General features: G+C 31.4%; 1 protein-coding gene across 1 annotated transcript in view; it reads left to right on the top strand.

The window, feature by feature from the left end:
* Ir8a (Ionotropic receptor 8a) overlaps positions 1–19,050 on the top strand; it is a 72,062-nt gene that overhangs the window by 38,428 nt on the left and 14,584 nt on the right. The window contains exons 6-8 of the mRNA XM_072537169.1: positions 1,485–1,662; positions 4,034–4,217; positions 11,927–12,048. Coding sequence (XP_072393270.1) covers positions 1,485–1,662; positions 4,034–4,217; positions 11,927–12,048 — 484 coding nt within the window. The remainder of the gene's footprint in view (positions 1–1,484; positions 1,663–4,033; positions 4,218–11,926; positions 12,049–19,050) is intronic.

Here is a 19,050-nt window from a genome sequence, read left to right as displayed (position 1 = left end):
GACAGGAATGGCCACTTCTTTGTGAATAGGCCAAAATCTACAACGGATTGTCGAGCCACTTATGATGATGATGAGCAAAAACAGATTTACCACAATTTCCCAATATCTGCGGTTTAATAATGCTAAAGCCACAAAAAGGAATCCAGATTAAGATAAATTATCACCGATTAGAATTTTTTTAATTATGGTTATCCACACTACAAAATTCATACCTACCCTATGAAATTTGACCATCGATAAGCAGCTGCTTACTATCCATGGTAGGTGCCCATTAAAGCAATTTATCGTAATATAAGCGTGTTATCTTAGAGATGGCAAATAGACTGAAAAAGATCAGGAAGAAATGTAACTACTGACAATTTTTTTACAAGCTTTGGAACCATTGCTTGGAACAATTTAAAAAAATAAACCAAAACTTCTTCATAAATTAGTAAATGTACGTAGTAGGGATGTATATTCAACAAAATTTGGTTACCAACATAAAGCTATGTTAGCCTCCTACTGCCAAAAAAAGAGAAAATTGTTACTTTGCTATCAACTATGCATAATAGTGGTGAAATTTCTGAAGATGGAAAACAAAAGCTTCAAATAATTCTTGATTTCAATAAAACAAAGTCGGGTGTAGACATCATGGACAAGCTTGTCCGAACGTAGTACATAGTCAAAACGCAAACGCAAAGATGGTTTCTTACAAGATGATTGACATAAGTCCATTGAACTTTTATATTATATGGTTTCATCTAAACTAAACGTGGAAAACAAAACGAAGTGAATTTCTCAAGCAGTTAGGAAAAGAGTTAGCTGCTACAGAAGCAAGTGCAGATGAAACTCCTACATCACAAGGTTATTTGCAAAAACCTGGAGAATTAAAGTGGGGTAGATGTTGGAAATGCCCCAGTAATTTTTGCAGAAAATATTCCCAGAGATGTCAGAAGTGCAATCGATTAGTTTGTAAGGATCACCACAGATCATATAACAAATAATTTGTAAAACTATTAATGCTTTATAATAATTTACTAAAAATGTTAATTGAGTATTTAATCTTTTAAATTTATTTAATAAATTTTGTATTTATTTCATATAAACCACTATGTTTTTACAAAAAATATTGCACTGTTTGATGGAAAGCTTTAGGGTCACTATTGATCCAATTGCTATTACGTGTAACAAAAAAAATCTGGTATTATGAGGACTTTTAGTGTAAAACTTGTCATGGTGTTGCACAATTTTATATGCATTGGTAACCTATTAAAAAGTCTTTCTCCCATTATATTAGGAGACTTGAATTCTGGCTAAAAATAAAAATTTGAAAAGGAAATTTTATTAATGAATATAAACTAAAATTTATGAAACATTTGTAATGAAAAACTGTTAAAAAAGTTTAGTGTATTGAAGAATGACTTATTTATTTATACAAACGTCTTTTCTGAAAGCAGATTCTAAAAAAACCTTTACAATATTAACCGTTTGTTTTTTATTTTCAGTAATGCGCAAACCAGTACGAAAAACATCGTTATTTAAATTTATGACAGTCCTTAAATTAGAAGTGTGGTTCAGTATTGTGGCTGCACTGATTGTTACTGGATTCATGGTTTGGTTTTTGGACAAATATTCTCCTTACAGCGCAAGAAACAACAAAAAAGCATATCCATATCCTTGCAGGTAATATTTGCTTTTATGTGTAAACTTAATCTCAAAGTATTTAATTTATAGTCCGTCCGATGAATATTTGCGCATGTATGACATTCACGAATTATTTGTTATATTACTTCTTTATTGTACACACGTAATCTGAAACCATGAAGTCAAACCGCTTGTTATTGTTAAGCACTACTAACTCTTAGTGAGGAGATGTGGAAATGCAGCTGACTAAAATTGTAAAATTGTCCTGGGCCTAAATATTTCTGGGCAATAAGAAAGGTTTAACTTTCTTCGAGTTTTATTGGGTTGAACTGATATTGAGGTAATGTAATACTAAAAATTACCACTAAATGTTGGTGACGATTAGACATCATCCGATAAAGACAAAGAGGAAGAAGAATTTATTAAAAAAACCAAAGGGTCTCAGAAAATAAAAATAAAAATTTTACCAGATAGAATCATCATTATGGCATTTACACTCCTAGAGTGATTACTGCCCTTTTTAGGCTCTTCCGATTCATGCGTCGCGGGGAATCAGTCCGCATTATTATTTTGGTTTTACAATTGGTTGTGTGACTTGGCGTCCTATACGATATTTTTCCATTCTTTTCTGTTTTTGCTTATGGTTTTCCAATCTCTAACTCATACATTTTTAAGGTCCGCAACTATTTGGTTTTTCCATCTCGTCTTCGGTCTTCCTTATGGTCTGCCTGATACTGGTCTCTATTTGGTGATTTTCTTAATAACTGCTTCTGGATTTCTCCTTGCTAGATGCCAAAACATTAATAAATTAAACAAATTTTGTTTTTTGTTACTTGGTGAAAAATTGTTTTAAAGTAGACGACTAAAATGATATTGCCAATATTGTTAAGTTGAGTTCCTGGGACGACTTTACTTGTAAGATAATTCGTTCGATTACCTGAAATCAACTTTAACTTGAGCATATCTGTCAGAAAAAAATCATAGCATGTGATTAGTCTTTAAAAAGACAACATGTAATGATGACAGTAAAATTCTGCTGTTAGTAATTCCATAGTAAATCATGAGGACCAAGACCATTAAATATTAGAATAAGTGAACATCAATCTTATATTAAAAAGAGAAAATTTGATAGATATCAAATATGTAAATACGCATGGCAAAATGAATATAGGGCAAAATGGAATTCTTCAAGTATAGTCCTAATAGTAACAGATGGTAAAAAGACAAAAATCAAAGAAGTGGCTCTAATCATGCTAAATGATGCTAAATATTCCGACGCACCAACTGCATCGCAAATTCCTCGGCAGAATGCAGTAGTATCTGGTTACACATACTAAAAGACGAAATCATTAAAAAGAAAATACCACTATCAGTAAGTCAATAACATATCGAGGATACATCATTTATGTTTTTAAATAACATGCAAATAAAATCAGAGTTTGGTGTTTATTGAGAGTAAACTAAATGTAAGACCAAATACTTACCATGTCGGGATAGTATTATGAGGTTTTTTTCCTGTGTTTTTCCTTATACTATGGAATCACTAACAGGAGAATATTACTGTCACCATTGGATGTGGTTGTCTTTTTAGAGGCGAATCACATGCTATGCTTTTGTCTGATGAGTATTCTCAAGTTAATGTTGATGTCATGTAATCAGATGAACTACCTTCACAATAAAGTCGTCCCAGGAACGCAGCTTAACAAGTCTGAATTGTCAATATGAATGAGTCAGATAAAATTAAATTATTGAATATTTTTTCATCAAGTAACAAAATACAAAATCTGTTTAATATATTAATGTTTTGAATTTTGAGAACAATTTCTAAAGTGGAAATTAAAGCGTTAAGAATAAGCTTATTTTAAACTTACATGCCGATAAAAATAGTAATTAATTAGACTAACTCTCTACGGTTGCAATGTCTCTATATATTTTTTGTCCCGTTACTCTACAAATTCATCGAAGCCTCTGGACAGAACGTTGATTCATTCGACAGTCTTTTAGGTCCCCTCGCTATCTCAGAGCGCCGTTACTTGGTAATCTCGAACCCTTAATGGACACCTGCTTTTTCGAAAATATCCTAGACAATCCCAGGTCGTGAAACGCCGTTCTGATGTTCGATCATTGGCAAAGGGCTGACGTAACAATACTTTCAAGCATATATGTGGTAAAAACAAGTTATGCTTACCTTATTCTACGCGTAAATTTTTTTATGCAGAATGTATGGTGTCTTTTGTATTAAAAATATCAATTCCTACACATTTCAAAACTAGATATTTACTACAAGTATAAAAATCATTTTTACACGTTTTCTGTCCTTTCCTACTGTTTCGTTTTTGTTTTTAAACAACAATTTCAAATTTCTTTCAATTAAACTACAATTTTAGAAATACAAATTTTTCTATTTTAGAGAATTTACCTTGAAAGAAAGTTTTTGGTTCGCATTAACATCTTTTACACCACAAGGAGGAGGAGAAGCGCCAAAAGCATTGTCTGGACGAACTCTAGTTGCGGCATATTGGTTGTTCGTGGTGCTAATGTTGGCAACGTTTACCGCTAATTTAGCGGCTTTCTTGACAGTTGAAAGAATGCAGGTATTATAACTTTTTTTCTCTACAAATATTAGTAAATGTAACAATTGTTAAATCATTTATGATAGTAGCTACTATGCAGTAGAATTATAGAATTATATATTTTTACTTTGTTTGATTTCCTTTTAAAGATAGAAAGATCTAAATTAAAGACCCATTATAAAAGCCAATTTTTCATGGACAGCAAATTAAGATATCTGAATAATTTTAATTATAGACGCAAAATTATTAATTCGATTTTTATTATATCTCGGGGTCTTATCTGAGTTTAGAAATTAAGTGCCTTTGTCTTTGTCTAGTATTCAATAACAAACAGGGGTAGAAAGAAATAAATAAAATTTAAATTTTTTCAATAAAATTAAATATAATTAGAAAATACCTTGGAAAATTATTACATATTAAAACAAATCACTTAAATATATCAACGTCTTCCTATCCTGACAAATTAAAGCCCAAGTTAAATTAGCTCTTAATAAGAGACACTACTTTAAACAAAAATTGAAAAAACTTATATAATACAAAATAATTTTATTTTATTGTTTCGTTTCAAATCTTTATGACTTTGCAATATTAATTACTATTTAAATGGGAATAAGCCACAATTAAAGGTTAAAATACGTTTATTGACGTTTCAATTTCCACTTCGGAAATCGTTCTCAAAATACAAACCAATATTGTTCTCGAAAACCAGTTAAATTTCAATTTTTTCAACTCTAAAATGTCCTTGTTTTATTTACATTTAAATTTTTAAATTAATCTTTGTTTGTAGAAATGTTCTTTTATCTCAACTCTCTAGCTACTCCTTCCTCTCCTTTGTTTGTTCTGCTTACACAGAATTTAGGTCAAATGTCCCAAAAATCCTTCCTATCTCTTTTGGCTGCCAAATTATCATTATATGTGGTTCTCCCGATGAATAATAACTTATTTGTACGTACAAATACTGCAAAAGACATATACTGCAAACTTCTCCAAATCAGAACTTCCAGTCCAGAAATGTTCCAGAAACTTTTTTAACCTCTTACTCACAAAAATTACTTTTACACCGTTCACAACTGCCAGCACTAGTTCAGTTCTCAGCATTCGATATTCTTCTTTCTAAAATGAGCAACAGGTTACCCCATTCTCGTCTTCAAAATCTTAATTAAATCAAAAATCTTCTTTCACCGCTCTTTTTTTAACCAATCATCTGAAATTCTTTCAAAAACCGTACAAAATACCTAATTCTCAAGAAATGACTTTTAAATTTCTGATTTATGTTTTCAATTAACAAATTTAAAAATGGTACTGCGTATTTAACTTTCTAAAAAAATTCCCAGAGTTTTGAAACGGATACGAAACACAAAAGAGATCGTTAATCCCTTAAATTTTGTTTATCAGGACCGTTGAGAACAGGTAGACGGTTTTTCCATAATAATTACTAAGAAACTAATTTTTTTTTAACATTCCTTAAAACTACTATTATCCTAAATTTCACATGTTTTCCATGAATGTCCATAATGACTCCATATCACTTTTAACACATACAAAAAACATAATATGTGAATATAATGAAACACTCCTCTATTTACAATCTACATGTAGAAATAACAACAATAAAAATAATTATTTAACAGAATTAAGTAAATATCATGAAATCCGTAATGACATCCCGTTATATCCAGAGAATTTAAAAATTCTTGTGTCGACTGATTTAAAAAATATCAGATCACCTGGTAACTACGATTGAAGCTAGAAGTTAATTTCGTTAACATCAACATTTTTCGTCGCCTAACAAAACGTGCAGAAATTATTTAAAAGTTTGATGCATTGTATATTTGGATGCAGATTTATTTTAACGGTTCCAATATTTAGCAAATATTTGGAAAATATTTGCGCCGGTAGATCATTTTGCACTTGTACTTTTATCTTAATGGTCAATCGAACTGTTTTAACATTTCGCCATAAAAACGATTGTGTTAAACATGCATTAACCTAATCCTCATATGTAAAGAGATTAATAACCGGTAATGTTTATCGGAAGGCACCAGACAGTAGTAATACAGCATCACCGAATAGTTTGTCGTTTCCGTTTAAATCTTGCCTACATCTATGTAATATGTCGAGTGAATCTTTATGAGCCATAGTATATTTATCCCAGATAATAACAGAAGTCGTTTACATCACTGCAAATATTACACTTCTTGTTTCAATGTTACATAATATTGCATTTGGTTTGCTAAGAACGTCTATTGCAGCGTGAGTACTGAATGTGCTGTTTGTCCAACATCTAACAATTTTCTGAACCAACAACTGTAAGTTGCCTACATTTGGCGCAACTCAACGACTGTAACTTATCATTACGATTAAAATATATTACAATTACGATAAAAATTAATATGGAAAATCTTATGAATCTAGCATACTCAGCTGGATTTTAACATTTTTTAACATTCTCGGTAGATTTTAAAATTTAAGTTTATTTATTTCTTTCATTAAATTCTTTCATTAAATTTATAATTATTAAAATGTATTGAATTTATTCACAAACTTGTATTTTTAACTTATTGCAGAGAAAATGTTGAAAAATCGTTTTTTATGTTGAACATTTTAAAATTATTTTTAATTATAACACAGAATACACCACCCAACAAGAAGCGAAAGCTTTGTCGGTATCTTTGATGTTCGTAGGACAGAAATTTCGGAGGGAGAATGACAGTCACACTACTTAGTACACTAAGAAAAGTAATGAGGAACTCTTTCAAAACAGTATTAAAGTTATAGTTACACTGAGAAACACAGTAATTATTAAAACTAATGTTTTTTAAGTAGATCTGTTTTGTATGAGTTGTATTTTTTTCTGTAAAATTTAATATAACCCATATATCAATGCTATACTGATAAGTAAAAAGGTCTGAAGTCAAAAATATCGATTTGTTTTTTTTTAACGAAACAAATTAACGTACTAAAATTATTCTAGTACGTTAAAAAACCGATAAAGAGAGAGAGAAGAGAGAGTTAATTTCAAAATAGAGATAAAAATCAGTCGATTTCAATTACTTTTTATCGATTTTTTAAGGTATTAAAATATGTAGGTAGGTATATGTATATACAAAAAATATATAACAATATTATTCTTTTTTTAATATTATATTATAAAAAAAAATTTATTTATTTAAAATCCTTTATAAAAGATTTCGGAATCTGCATTCCATCAGCAGTGTTTCTAGGTGTACATGTTTTGAGCCAATAAATATTTGGTTAAAAACCCATTAAATGTCATTAGTTTAAATTTAGATTACATTATTCGATCTTTAATGTTATTTAAGGTATTAAAATATGTATATGTATAAACAAAAGTAAGATGTATAATAGAATTATTCTTTTTTTACTATTAAACAATATATACGAAACAACACTTCTCAATACGTAAACAAAATCCAGTTTTTATAGGTTGGCAGATAAACTATTTAGAACATGGCGGATTCTCACAGAAAGTTGGATTGCGAAAAATCCCTTCGTTTCACTTCTTGTTGGGTGGTGTACTCTGTGATTATAATCATACACAGTTCTGTCAAAAATAAAAATATTTTACGCTCGAGTAAAAATCACACTTTTTAAATCACTTTACAACTCATAACAGTTGTTGATATCTGATGGTATATGGTATAAATAAGTATTTTATAACTGTGTGTATGGGAAAATCAAACTGCTTTTATTATTTTCCTTAAAATTTCATTATATTTTCTCGAGTTCATGCGAAACGAAAAAAGTAAATAGAGATAACATTTATTAAACGTCATTTTATGTTTAAATGAACTACCATTGTTGTAGAGGTAGAGTCTTAATAAAACATTTTGTATAAGGGTATAATGTAATTGTAAGGAAAATAAAACCGTGGTTTTTACTATTATCTTTATAATTCCATCATTTTCTCACCTATTAGACCTTCCTAGGACTTCAAATAATTATTTTAAAACCAAAATAAGCCAAATCGATTCAGTCGTTCTCGATTTATTATAAAAATAATTATTAAAAATCAAATGACATTTGTTAAACATAATTTTATGATATTCTTTATGTAGTTATAATATGTAAATCTAAATCATATTTATTATATCGTCCCTACCATTTCCAACTATCGAATATGAAAAATCGGGTTTTTCAGATTCGATACCTTGTCCTTGCATTAGACGCGATACACCTTGTAGCAAAATATCGAAATTATAGCTTGATAAATAACGCGGGAAATATCTTCATTAAACTATCGAATATGAACATTTTGTCATTTTGTTTTGGTCAAAATATCGAATATACTGCAAACTGACGAAAATGGAATATTCGATACTTTTGTTTTGTATAAATATAACTAAAGGCATATTTATTGTGCAACGCAAAATGACGAATGTGTCACATTTATGAAATTTCACAAGCAGAAAAAAGGCCTTTGCAAAGTTTGGGTCACTTATGATGGTAGTCCAGATGACGAAAAGGTTTTAAACCTCGAAGCCCATCACAAACACCTCGAAAGAAAAGATGCAGCGAGAAAAAAAAAGAAATGAAGATAAACAGTCGGCTTTGGAGAATAGGAAAATATTAGCATTTAATTTCGATCTGCAATCTGTTTTGTTAACGCCTAAAGAAGCTGCAGGACCTTTTTTTATGTGAAAAAACTTTCCATGTATAATTTGACCATTTATAATTTAGGAGACGGGAGCGTCCAATGTTTCATATGGGAATGGGATGAAACCGAGGAAAAACGCGGTAGTACTGAAATTGCTACATTTATATTTAAATACAACATGTCTTACCCTGATATTGAACATGTCAAAATGATGTCCGACAATTGCGGTGGACAACAGAAAAACTTTGCTTTTTCTGCCATGTGTCAATATGTTGTTAATTGTTACCCAAATTCAAAAACAATTGACCATGTGTTTTTGGTATTGGGTCACTCAGAAATGGAATTCGATTCTGTCCATTCAAAAATTGAATTCAAGTCAAAAAATTCTCCTGTATACACCCTCGAAAGATGAACACAAATTATAAGACTTGCACGCACTAACCCATGTCCGTTTGAAGTGACATACCTACTTCATGACGACTTCTTAGATTTTAACTAAAGAACAGTGACATTTGCACTAGAAAATAAAATAACACCAAAGAACAAGCAAAAACAGTATGAAAGAGAAATTGAAGTAAAAGATGAAGGGCAAACAAGTAATGAAAATACTAATTTAAATATAGTGATGGTATATAGTACCAGTATCGGAAAAATGAAAATAACAATTTTTTCATGAAGACTAGCATTGACGGAAACTTTTTATCTCTTGAAACCAAACAAAAAAGAGACAAACAAAATAGTATAAACCCCGTTAAAGCTTACGAAGAAAGGCTTCCAATCCCGGATACGAAGAAAAAACCTCTTGTCACTATGTGAACAAAACTTAATACTTAGATCATACCACCAATATTACCAGTCTTTACCAGCATCTAGTACTGCCAGAGATTGTCTTCCAGAACCTGAGGCATATGAAGACAATGATAACGTTTAAATCAAAATTTATAACTTTTAATTTACCATTATTTTACAACAATTGAGGGTCATGACTGAGTATTTGAGGTATATACAGGACGTGAAGTTTCATAATTAATGTATTGTGATTATTTTTAACTTTTGTGTTCTTTACCTTGCCGTCGATCAAGTAGTCATCGCACAAGATGAAGAAGATCTCAGCTTTATGCTCAGAAAACTAGAAGAAGAATATAAAAACAACGGAATGGAAATAAACTTAGAGAAAACCGAATACCTAACAACAGAAAACAAGGATATGAGAAACCTAGAGATAGACGAGGGAAGACAAATAAATGGAACAGATAAATTCAAGTATTTAGGAACCATAATATCGAACCAGGGAACAACAGAAGAAGATATAACCAACAGACTGAGACAAACAAGAAACTGTATAAGACAACTAAACTCAGTGTTGTGGGATAAGAACATTACGATAAAGACAAAAAAGAGAATATATAACACCCTGACAAGAAGTATCCTGACATATGGGTCCGAAAACTGGACAATAAACAAGAGAAATAGAGGTAGAATAAGAGCAGTAGAAATGGAGTTCCTGAGGAGAAGCTGTAGACTTACAAAAAGAGACAGAATTGAAAACGCAGAGATTAAGCGGAGAATGGGAGTGCAATCAGACATAATCGACTATATAGAGGAGAAGAGACTATCCTGGTACGGCCACGTCAGAAGAGCGGACAGAGGACGCTGGATAAACAAAATCACAGAATGGAGCCCGATTGGAAGAAGAAAGAGAGGAAGACCCCGAAGGTCATTCAGAGATGAAATCGACGAGGCTATGGAGAAAAGAACCCTGCGAGATGGAGACTGGAATGACAGGGAAAATTGGAGAAAACGGTTGAGTGAAGGAAGACAGTGAAAACTGTGGAAATCCTTAGTAGTAGTAGTTCTTTATCTTTCTAATTACATTAATTTTCGAGTAATACATACTTTCATAAAAATACTTTTAATAATTTCTTTAAACATAATTTTCCCATTTTATCCTACAACTTTTATTAATCAATTTATCAATTTTTAATTAAATGATTTGTAATAAACCACCACATAATATACACAGATGCATCAAAAACTGAAAATGGCCATGCCGCAGCCTTCACAAATAAAAATTACAAATATGCCATTAGAATTCCACGGCACTGCAGCATTTACACCGGGGAAACCACAGCGATATTAGAAGCTATCAAAAACTTCTCTTCGACGACTGAAAATAATATTTTAATCATCACAGATTCACTCAGCGCAATTCATGGAATTAATCAACTTTTCCCTAGCCATCCTATTGCACAAAATATAAGAAATGAACTTAATGCACTACACCATATAAATAAAAAGGTTACATTTATTTGGATACCTTCACACATTGGCATTAAAGGCAACGAGGATTTTCATCAGAAATAAAAATGTTCCAGAAATTACTAAATACCCCCACACCGACCATAAACGACAGTCCATGAATCGTATAATAAATTTATGGGAAGCAACCTGGGACGCAACAGACTCTAAATTGAAAACAATAAAGCCTCGAGTAGACGCCAGCCTACCACAACAAGTAAAAAGAAGAGATCAAGTAATCGTAAATCGTCTTCGAATCGGCCACACAATACTAACACACCAACACCTTCTAAATAAAGAACCAGCTCCGATTTGTGCCTACTGCTCTACTCAACTCACCGTGAAGCATCTGATAATCGACTGCCCGCAGTTCCAACCTCAGAGAACATGCCGAGGAATTAGTGGAAACCTGAGAAGTGCGCTTACAAGAAGACAAATATCTCGGATTTATTGCAGTTTCTAAAAGACATAAACATTTATAATAAACTTTAATTTATCAAACTGTACTACTGTGTATATCCCCCACTAATAACCCTTGATGGTTGATGTGGGTTCTCTATGTTTAAATAAAAAAAAAACGGTAAGCAGTTTAATTTTTTTATCAATCTAACAAGGATTAAACATTAAATATAAAAAACATAAAAAATTTTCCATTCGTCAAGGCGCTGATTTAGGATTCTCTAAAAAAGAGTTATCTTCCTCTCCTGAAAAGTTCTACTTTTCACATTCGATAGTTGGAAATGGTAGGGACGATATATTAAACCAAATTTGTTATTGGATTTATATAAAATTTGTTTGCTTTTTCATTTTTAAGGCGCCTGTTCAGTCCTTAGAACAATTAGCGAGACAGTCAAGAATTAACTACACAGTCGTAAAAAACTCCCAAACCCATAAATACTTTATTAACATGAAATATGCTGAAGACATTCTTTATAAGTAAGTATTAATTGTGCGTATTCTATCAATTAATAAATATAATGCAAAAGAGATATGTTTTAGTTTTTATTTGTGAAATGTTTAATAAAGTATATATCAGATTTGGTCTTTCGTGGAGATATGTAGATGATGTGTTCTCTATAGGGTCTAAGGGATCGAAGTTATTTGACACAATTCTAACTAATATCAACCATAAAAAAGAATCAATCAAAGTTACTACAGAAAATAAATATAATAGGTTATTACCCTCACTAGATTTTTATTGTCAAAGGAGGATATTATGTCATTTGTCACCATTAATAAAGCTTAAGCTGCTAAAATTTTGAGCAAAGTAGGAAACTTATTTTGAAAATAAAATGAGTACCAATTTGTTCGAATTGTTTGCTTTACAATATCTTCCTTTTGCTGGAGTATTTTTTTTGTTTTTCGATTTCGGTGCTTCTATAACTTCCTTGTTCCTTACTTTCGTTATTTCAAAAGACTGATTTGTTGCTTCTCGAACTTCGTTCATAGTGGAAAATTTAGAAGCTACATTCCAAACAGTATTATAGTGATCGAAATTGTTCACACTAAATTCTAAGATATGAACATGAAATTTTAACGACTTATACCAGTTTGTGATTATAGATAATTTGTCAACTTTTATATTAATCATTTACATACACTAAAATAGTTACAGAATAAGCGACCTGTTAAAACATCTAATAAAACATAACTACGCTGACGCTGACCAGGAAGAAAGAATACTATTATAGATAATCGAAGCCGCAGGCTAGAGAGAGATCTATCAATCAGTGTGTGGTGTGTGTTCACTTGACACTCAGTAGCGTATCGTTTACGTTGTTAAGTAAATTTTTAAAATTATATGTGCTAAAAAAGCCCATTTTTTTTATTTTATATTTTTGCCAAATTTATGTTTTTGTATGAATTTAAAACATAATTACGTAAAGCTTATTTAGCCTTTAAAAATTAGTAAGGTATGTAGAAGTTATAAAAGGCGTAATTATTTTAATTTGGCAATTTATGTAAACAAATTTACTTACCTATTACCTATACCTATGTGTATTGCAATCACGATTAGTCACATTGATAATTAATGGTTCAATGGAAATATTCACTTTAATGTCTAGATCCCATATTCTGCTTTCTAGTATATGTAATGTAATTTTCCCAATAAGTCTGGCGTGACGTTTTCTGTAGCAGTAGACTTTTCACATCATCTATTTTAAAAGTTTAGCTTTCCTTCGCTACTTGATTTTTTATTTGAGTCCATATAAGTTCGATAGGTCTCAGCTCACAATGATAACGAGCGAGGTGCAAAACAATTATGTTCTTTTGACGAGCCATTTCGTGGACACTATATTTTTTGTATTCGGCTATTTGCCTCCTTCAATAAAGGCTTGGCGATGGTTTCTAACTTCAAAATCTTGTTAAAACGTTGAGACAGTCCGGTCTTACCTAAGTTTCGTCTAAAAAATAGATTTTTCTTCCTTCACAAGGATGGTCTTGGATTTTTTTCAGGTAATGTCTCCTTCACAAAAGAATATCTTCTCTTCCTTTAAGAATACTGTTCCTACTTCTTTTCATATATTTAATGTTCATTTGCCTTAATGTTTGCAATAATACACGTCCTGATATTTTGGGTACCAAATCGTCGGAATCTATTTCGGCTGCGACTTTCTGTAATGTTGAAATTTCGATTGGAAAATAGAAAGCACGTTTTTTTAATAGCATATTTAATATCCTCTTCAAACTGAATAAGTTTTCTCCCTTTGGTTTCAATTTTTTCAACAGTCGCATCCGACTTACCTTCACGTTGTTTAAATGTTTTAGAATTCTGTTGACACTTCTAGACACTTGTCAAATCGGTACATATAGTTACAATGTCAGTGACCAGCATATAGTTACTCCTTTCATGGAATCCACAATACTCATTGTATAAAATAGTTTTTTCACATTCCGAAAAATTTTTTCAACGATTTTTCCTTTACGACAACTATTTTTGCCTTCCATATTTGTCAGAACTCTAAAAAAAACGTGTTAACCGCTTCATTTCACCTATAGTACTGATGTATTTCAGTAAAAGCATCAATAAAGTCGTTTTCAATAAACCAGTTGTTAATAAATAGTATAATGGGAATTCCCAAACAATTTGAAAAAAGTAAAATTGTGTTTGGGAGCAAACTAAAGTATCTATGTTTTATGTTTAAATGTAAACTTTTAGTGTTTATAAAATAAATGATTTATTAAACGACATTGAAGTTTTTAATTCTATAAATTTTCTTTTTTTGTCCGAAATAAGTAACCTTTCAGCGTCTATTATTCCTAACATTTATTATAAAACTATACATATAAAACAAATTTTACCTACAATAAACTTGTAGACAGATGTCTACTGTTATCTGTTTAGTGATAATATTTTTTGGCCAACTAGAGTAGAAAATACCTCAATTTCATTTATCGATCATATTTGTTCATCATATTTCCTTTGTAAGGACTACATGTGTAGTTGATAACGGTATTAACGATAACTCAACAACAAAAATGGTGTCATATCCATTTACCCAGGACGAGTTATATGAATTGTTAATTAAAAAACTGAAAAATACCAGATCTCATCGATCGGGTATATCGACATTCCAAATTTTCACAAAGTTTATCATCAATACAGAGTTTTGTAACTGATGCAATCGTTTCACCTCTTACACATCTTAACGTAAATTTAATTTTAATAAATTTAAATATTTTATTTAATTTGAGCATACTGTATGCATATTTTAACTTTCTGTTAGTGTTTATAATCCGATGTCTAAATTGTTCAGTTCTCTTCAACATATTTTCGGCAAGTATACACGACATTTTTGTTGATTCCATAAAATGTATACAGTACGCCGATGATATATGTATTTACTCCGTCCGTGATTCATATGACGATTGTGTGGAGGTCCTGGAACACATCATGAAACTAGTAGATAATTGGACTAAAGACCACGAACTTACTATATCCCCAGAAAAATCTGCCATTATGATATTTACAAGACATAGGTTACGTACGCCTGATAGTCTACACCTGTCAGGATATGATATACCCGTTGTCACTGAATATAAATATCTTGGTATAATCCTAGACCCCAAATTACTATGGTCTAAACATGTCCAATATGTAAAAAAAAGATGTGAGAAAGGCATTAATCTTCTTAAATGTGTCACTTGCAGAAAATGGGGTGCTGATCCCAAAGTTGCATTGATGTTTTACAGGACCTACGTGCGATCAATTTTGGATTACGGATGTGTGTTATACGGATCAGCAAGCAAAACACATTTACTAAAAATAGATCGTATTCAGTTTAAAAGTTTGAGATTAACTTTGGGTGCTATGAAATCAACACCATGCCCCCTGTTACTTGCTGAAAGTAATGAAATGCCATTAGAATATCGTAGAAATTTATTAGCAACAAAATATGTATTAAAATTAAGGGCTAGAACAAGTGGCCTACTAAGTATGCTGTATGAGTTATCCATTCAAAATCTAGTAAACAATTATTGGAGAATAAAAAATTCACCACCATTAGCAGATGCCTTTCTGGAAACCAATGATTTACCGGTTACACTTTCAACAAATTATATTAAACCATCTTATAAATTAGAATTTAATACAATCTTAAAAAAATTAAATATTATATTTCCGAAATATTCAGATTCACATCAAATAAATAACAAGCTGTTGAACTCCATATTGAGTGAATTTACTAATGAAACTATAATTTACACAGATGGTTCTAAACTGAAGGATGGGAAAGTAGGGTCTGCAGTGTATATTCCTTCCAAAAACAAATCACTTAAAATAAAGCTTCCTCCACATTGCTCTATTTACACTGCAGAAGCGGTAGCTATTAGGAAAGCTCTGGATTGGCTAGAGCACGCAAATTTGCAAGATGCTGTGATCATCTCAGACTCTAAGTCAATTCTTAGTGGACTTAATAATACTGAGTTAAACCATAAAACATCTGAGCTGATATGTGACATTAAACAAAAAATGAGAAACAAAGATATAACATTTATTTGGGCAAAAAGTCACTCCGGGATAAAAGGTAATGAAATAGTAGACGAGCTCGCTAAGGATTCTACTCATTCAGGTATACAAGAACATATTTACACAGTATCAGACCTAATCAATTTTTATACTAAAAAAATAAATTTTAACTGGCAAGACAGATGGAAAATATTGGCGAATACTTCAAATAATCATTATTACAAGATCCATCCTACGTTACCATCCCTAACAGAATTACCACACATATTCCATTATAATATATCTAAACGATCAGCAGCAACTATCACAAGATTAAAAACTGGTCACGGTGCTGTTCCTGCTCACCTGGCTAGATTAAACATTATAGAATCAGGAAAGTGTTTATGCGATAATATTTCCCAGTGTGATGTTAATCACATCCTGTTTGGATGTATTAAAAATAAAGCACTCTCATCTACGTTTTATGAAAACCTAGTTAAAAGTAATGTGCAACTTCCAGTAAACATAACCCACCTACTGTCATTGAATCAGAAATCTATATACGAACTCATATGTAATCACTTATATGCATCCGGATATATAATATAAATTTAGTACAATCAAGTTTTTAATTGATAAACATAACATAAATCATTTAAAAATTTGTGGCAAAAGGACTGGTTTTCATGCCAAACACACTATCATCATCATCATCATCATCAAATTGTTCAGTTGCATTATGACCGATCCCACATATTTGTTGAGAAATTTCTTAATGCTAAGAAGAGATTATTAGTACATATAATTTGTAAAAATACTTTAATACAAGTAACGCTACCTCGTACTCTTACAAAAAAACTTTTCTACGCCACTGGAAGACTACGAATAACTCCGATTGGTAATCACCATTTCTTGGAATTTAGTGTCTACAATTTCGAAACTAGACTATAGTGGGGTGTTTATGTACTTCAGCGTAATGTACGTTTAATATTACAGTCTTCAAATACATTTAATTTCAAAGTAGTAAATTTGGATGTTTGTTCCATTTTAATACACGAGCTCACTTTATATTGCTTTTTTGTCCCTATTGGTATAAAACTAAGATTCTGCACGTAATGTGTAAAGGTCTAAACCAGTGGTTCTCAACCTGGGGGGCGTGAGAGAATTTCAGGAAAGGCGTGAGGGTACAAAGAAAAAATAAATAAAAATTAAAAAATATATATTTTGTTAAAAAACAAAATATTTTGTATTTCGTATTTTTATTTTGTTTAGAAATATTTCTTTATTTAAACGTGATTAAAATCGTTTTACTCAAACACACAACCTGAGTTAAACACGATAGTCTTGTGTATGGCAACATCGTAGGAGCGCAAAGTATATTTACCAACACTGTATTGCAAGCACTCCTGGCTCCAGTTCAGTGACTCCGTCTCATGCGTCAGTCTCAGTAGACAGCGTATGTGTGCTGTTTGTAGCAATCAGTGTAATCGTTATTTAATAACAGAGTGATTGTTTGTGAATTATTTAATAGTGTTGTGTAACAGCTTTGAAAATGGCTAAGTCACTTCCAAAGAAAAGATTGTATTCAGACGATTATATCAAGTATGGTTTTACCTTTATGGAAAAAAACGGCAGTCATTTATCTCAGTGTGTCAACTGCCATGCTGTTCTTAGTAATGATGCAGTGCACCCCGGACGTTTGGAACGGCATCTAATTACAAACCATTCTTCTTTGAAAGATGAAGGCCCAGAATTTTTTATTGCCAAAAAAAGCAGCCTAAAACGTATGAAACTTGACTCTACTGTAAATTTTCGTGTTAAAAATGAGAAAGCTGTGGAAGCATCATACAAAATAGCACTTTCGATAGTTAAAGACAAAAAACTACATACTATTGGTGAGTCACTAATTAAACATTGTTTACTTACTGCCTGTAGTACCGTACTTGGTGAAGACAGTTGTAAGAAAGTAGAAAAAATTTCTCTTTCAAACGACACAGTAAAACGTAGAATTGATGACATGGCTCTGGATTTGAAAAATCAACTATTGTAAAAATTAAAAGGTTCACCGTTTTTTTCTTTGCAGTGTGACGAAACAACTGATATTTCAAAGCATGCACAGTTATTGTTTTACTGTCGATTTATTGACAGAAAACGGTTCCTGGAGGAAATATTGTTTTTAACATCTCTTGAAACAACAACTAAAGTCATTGACATATTTTCTGCTCTTGAAGATTTTTTAGTAATCAATGAACTTCCATGGGAGAAAGTAATTGGCATATGTACTGATGGGGTCCAATCCATGACAGGATGTCGATCTGGATTTATGGAATTGGCAAAAAAGAAGAACCCTAGGATAATTGGTTCTCACTGCATTAATCACAGACAAGCTTTAGCTAGTCAGACTTCACCTGAACCTCTCAACGTCACATTATATTTAGTAATTAAAATAATTAACCACATCAAATCCAGCGCATTAAACACTAGGCTCTTTCAGGCACTATGTCAAGAACTGAATAGTAATCAGGAAACCATCCTGTTTCACACAGAAGTCCGGTGGTTATCCAAAGGAAATATGCTTGCAAGATTATTCAATTAAAGTCAGAAGTTGAAATTTTCTTAATGACTTCAAAACAATAAGATCTTCATAGAAGATTTACAGATTATAAAAATATCTTTTACTTGGCTTATTTGTCTGACTTTTATGAAACACTTAATGTCCTGAATCTGAAGTTTCAAGGCCGTAAAAACCTCATAAACACTTATGATGCAATTAAGGGGTATATAGAAAAAATATCGCTTTGGCAACGCCGCCTTCACATTCACAGTTTCAAGCCAAACTTTTCCTCTTTTCCTAAACTAAGCGATCTCCTCGATGATATTCAAACCCTGCCACTACATCTAGTTTCGGATTTGATAAACGTCATATCACGGCATTTGGAAGAACTGAAAAATCAAATTCGAAAGTACTTTCCAGATGTTAGCTCGGAAAA

Source organism: Diabrotica undecimpunctata, chromosome 7 (assembly GCF_040954645.1).
Source record: "Diabrotica undecimpunctata isolate CICGRU chromosome 7, icDiaUnde3, whole genome shotgun sequence".
NCBI classification, from domain to species: Eukaryota; Metazoa; Arthropoda; class Insecta; order Coleoptera; family Chrysomelidae; genus Diabrotica; species Diabrotica undecimpunctata.
This window is presented reverse-complemented; position numbering and strand designations above follow the sequence as displayed.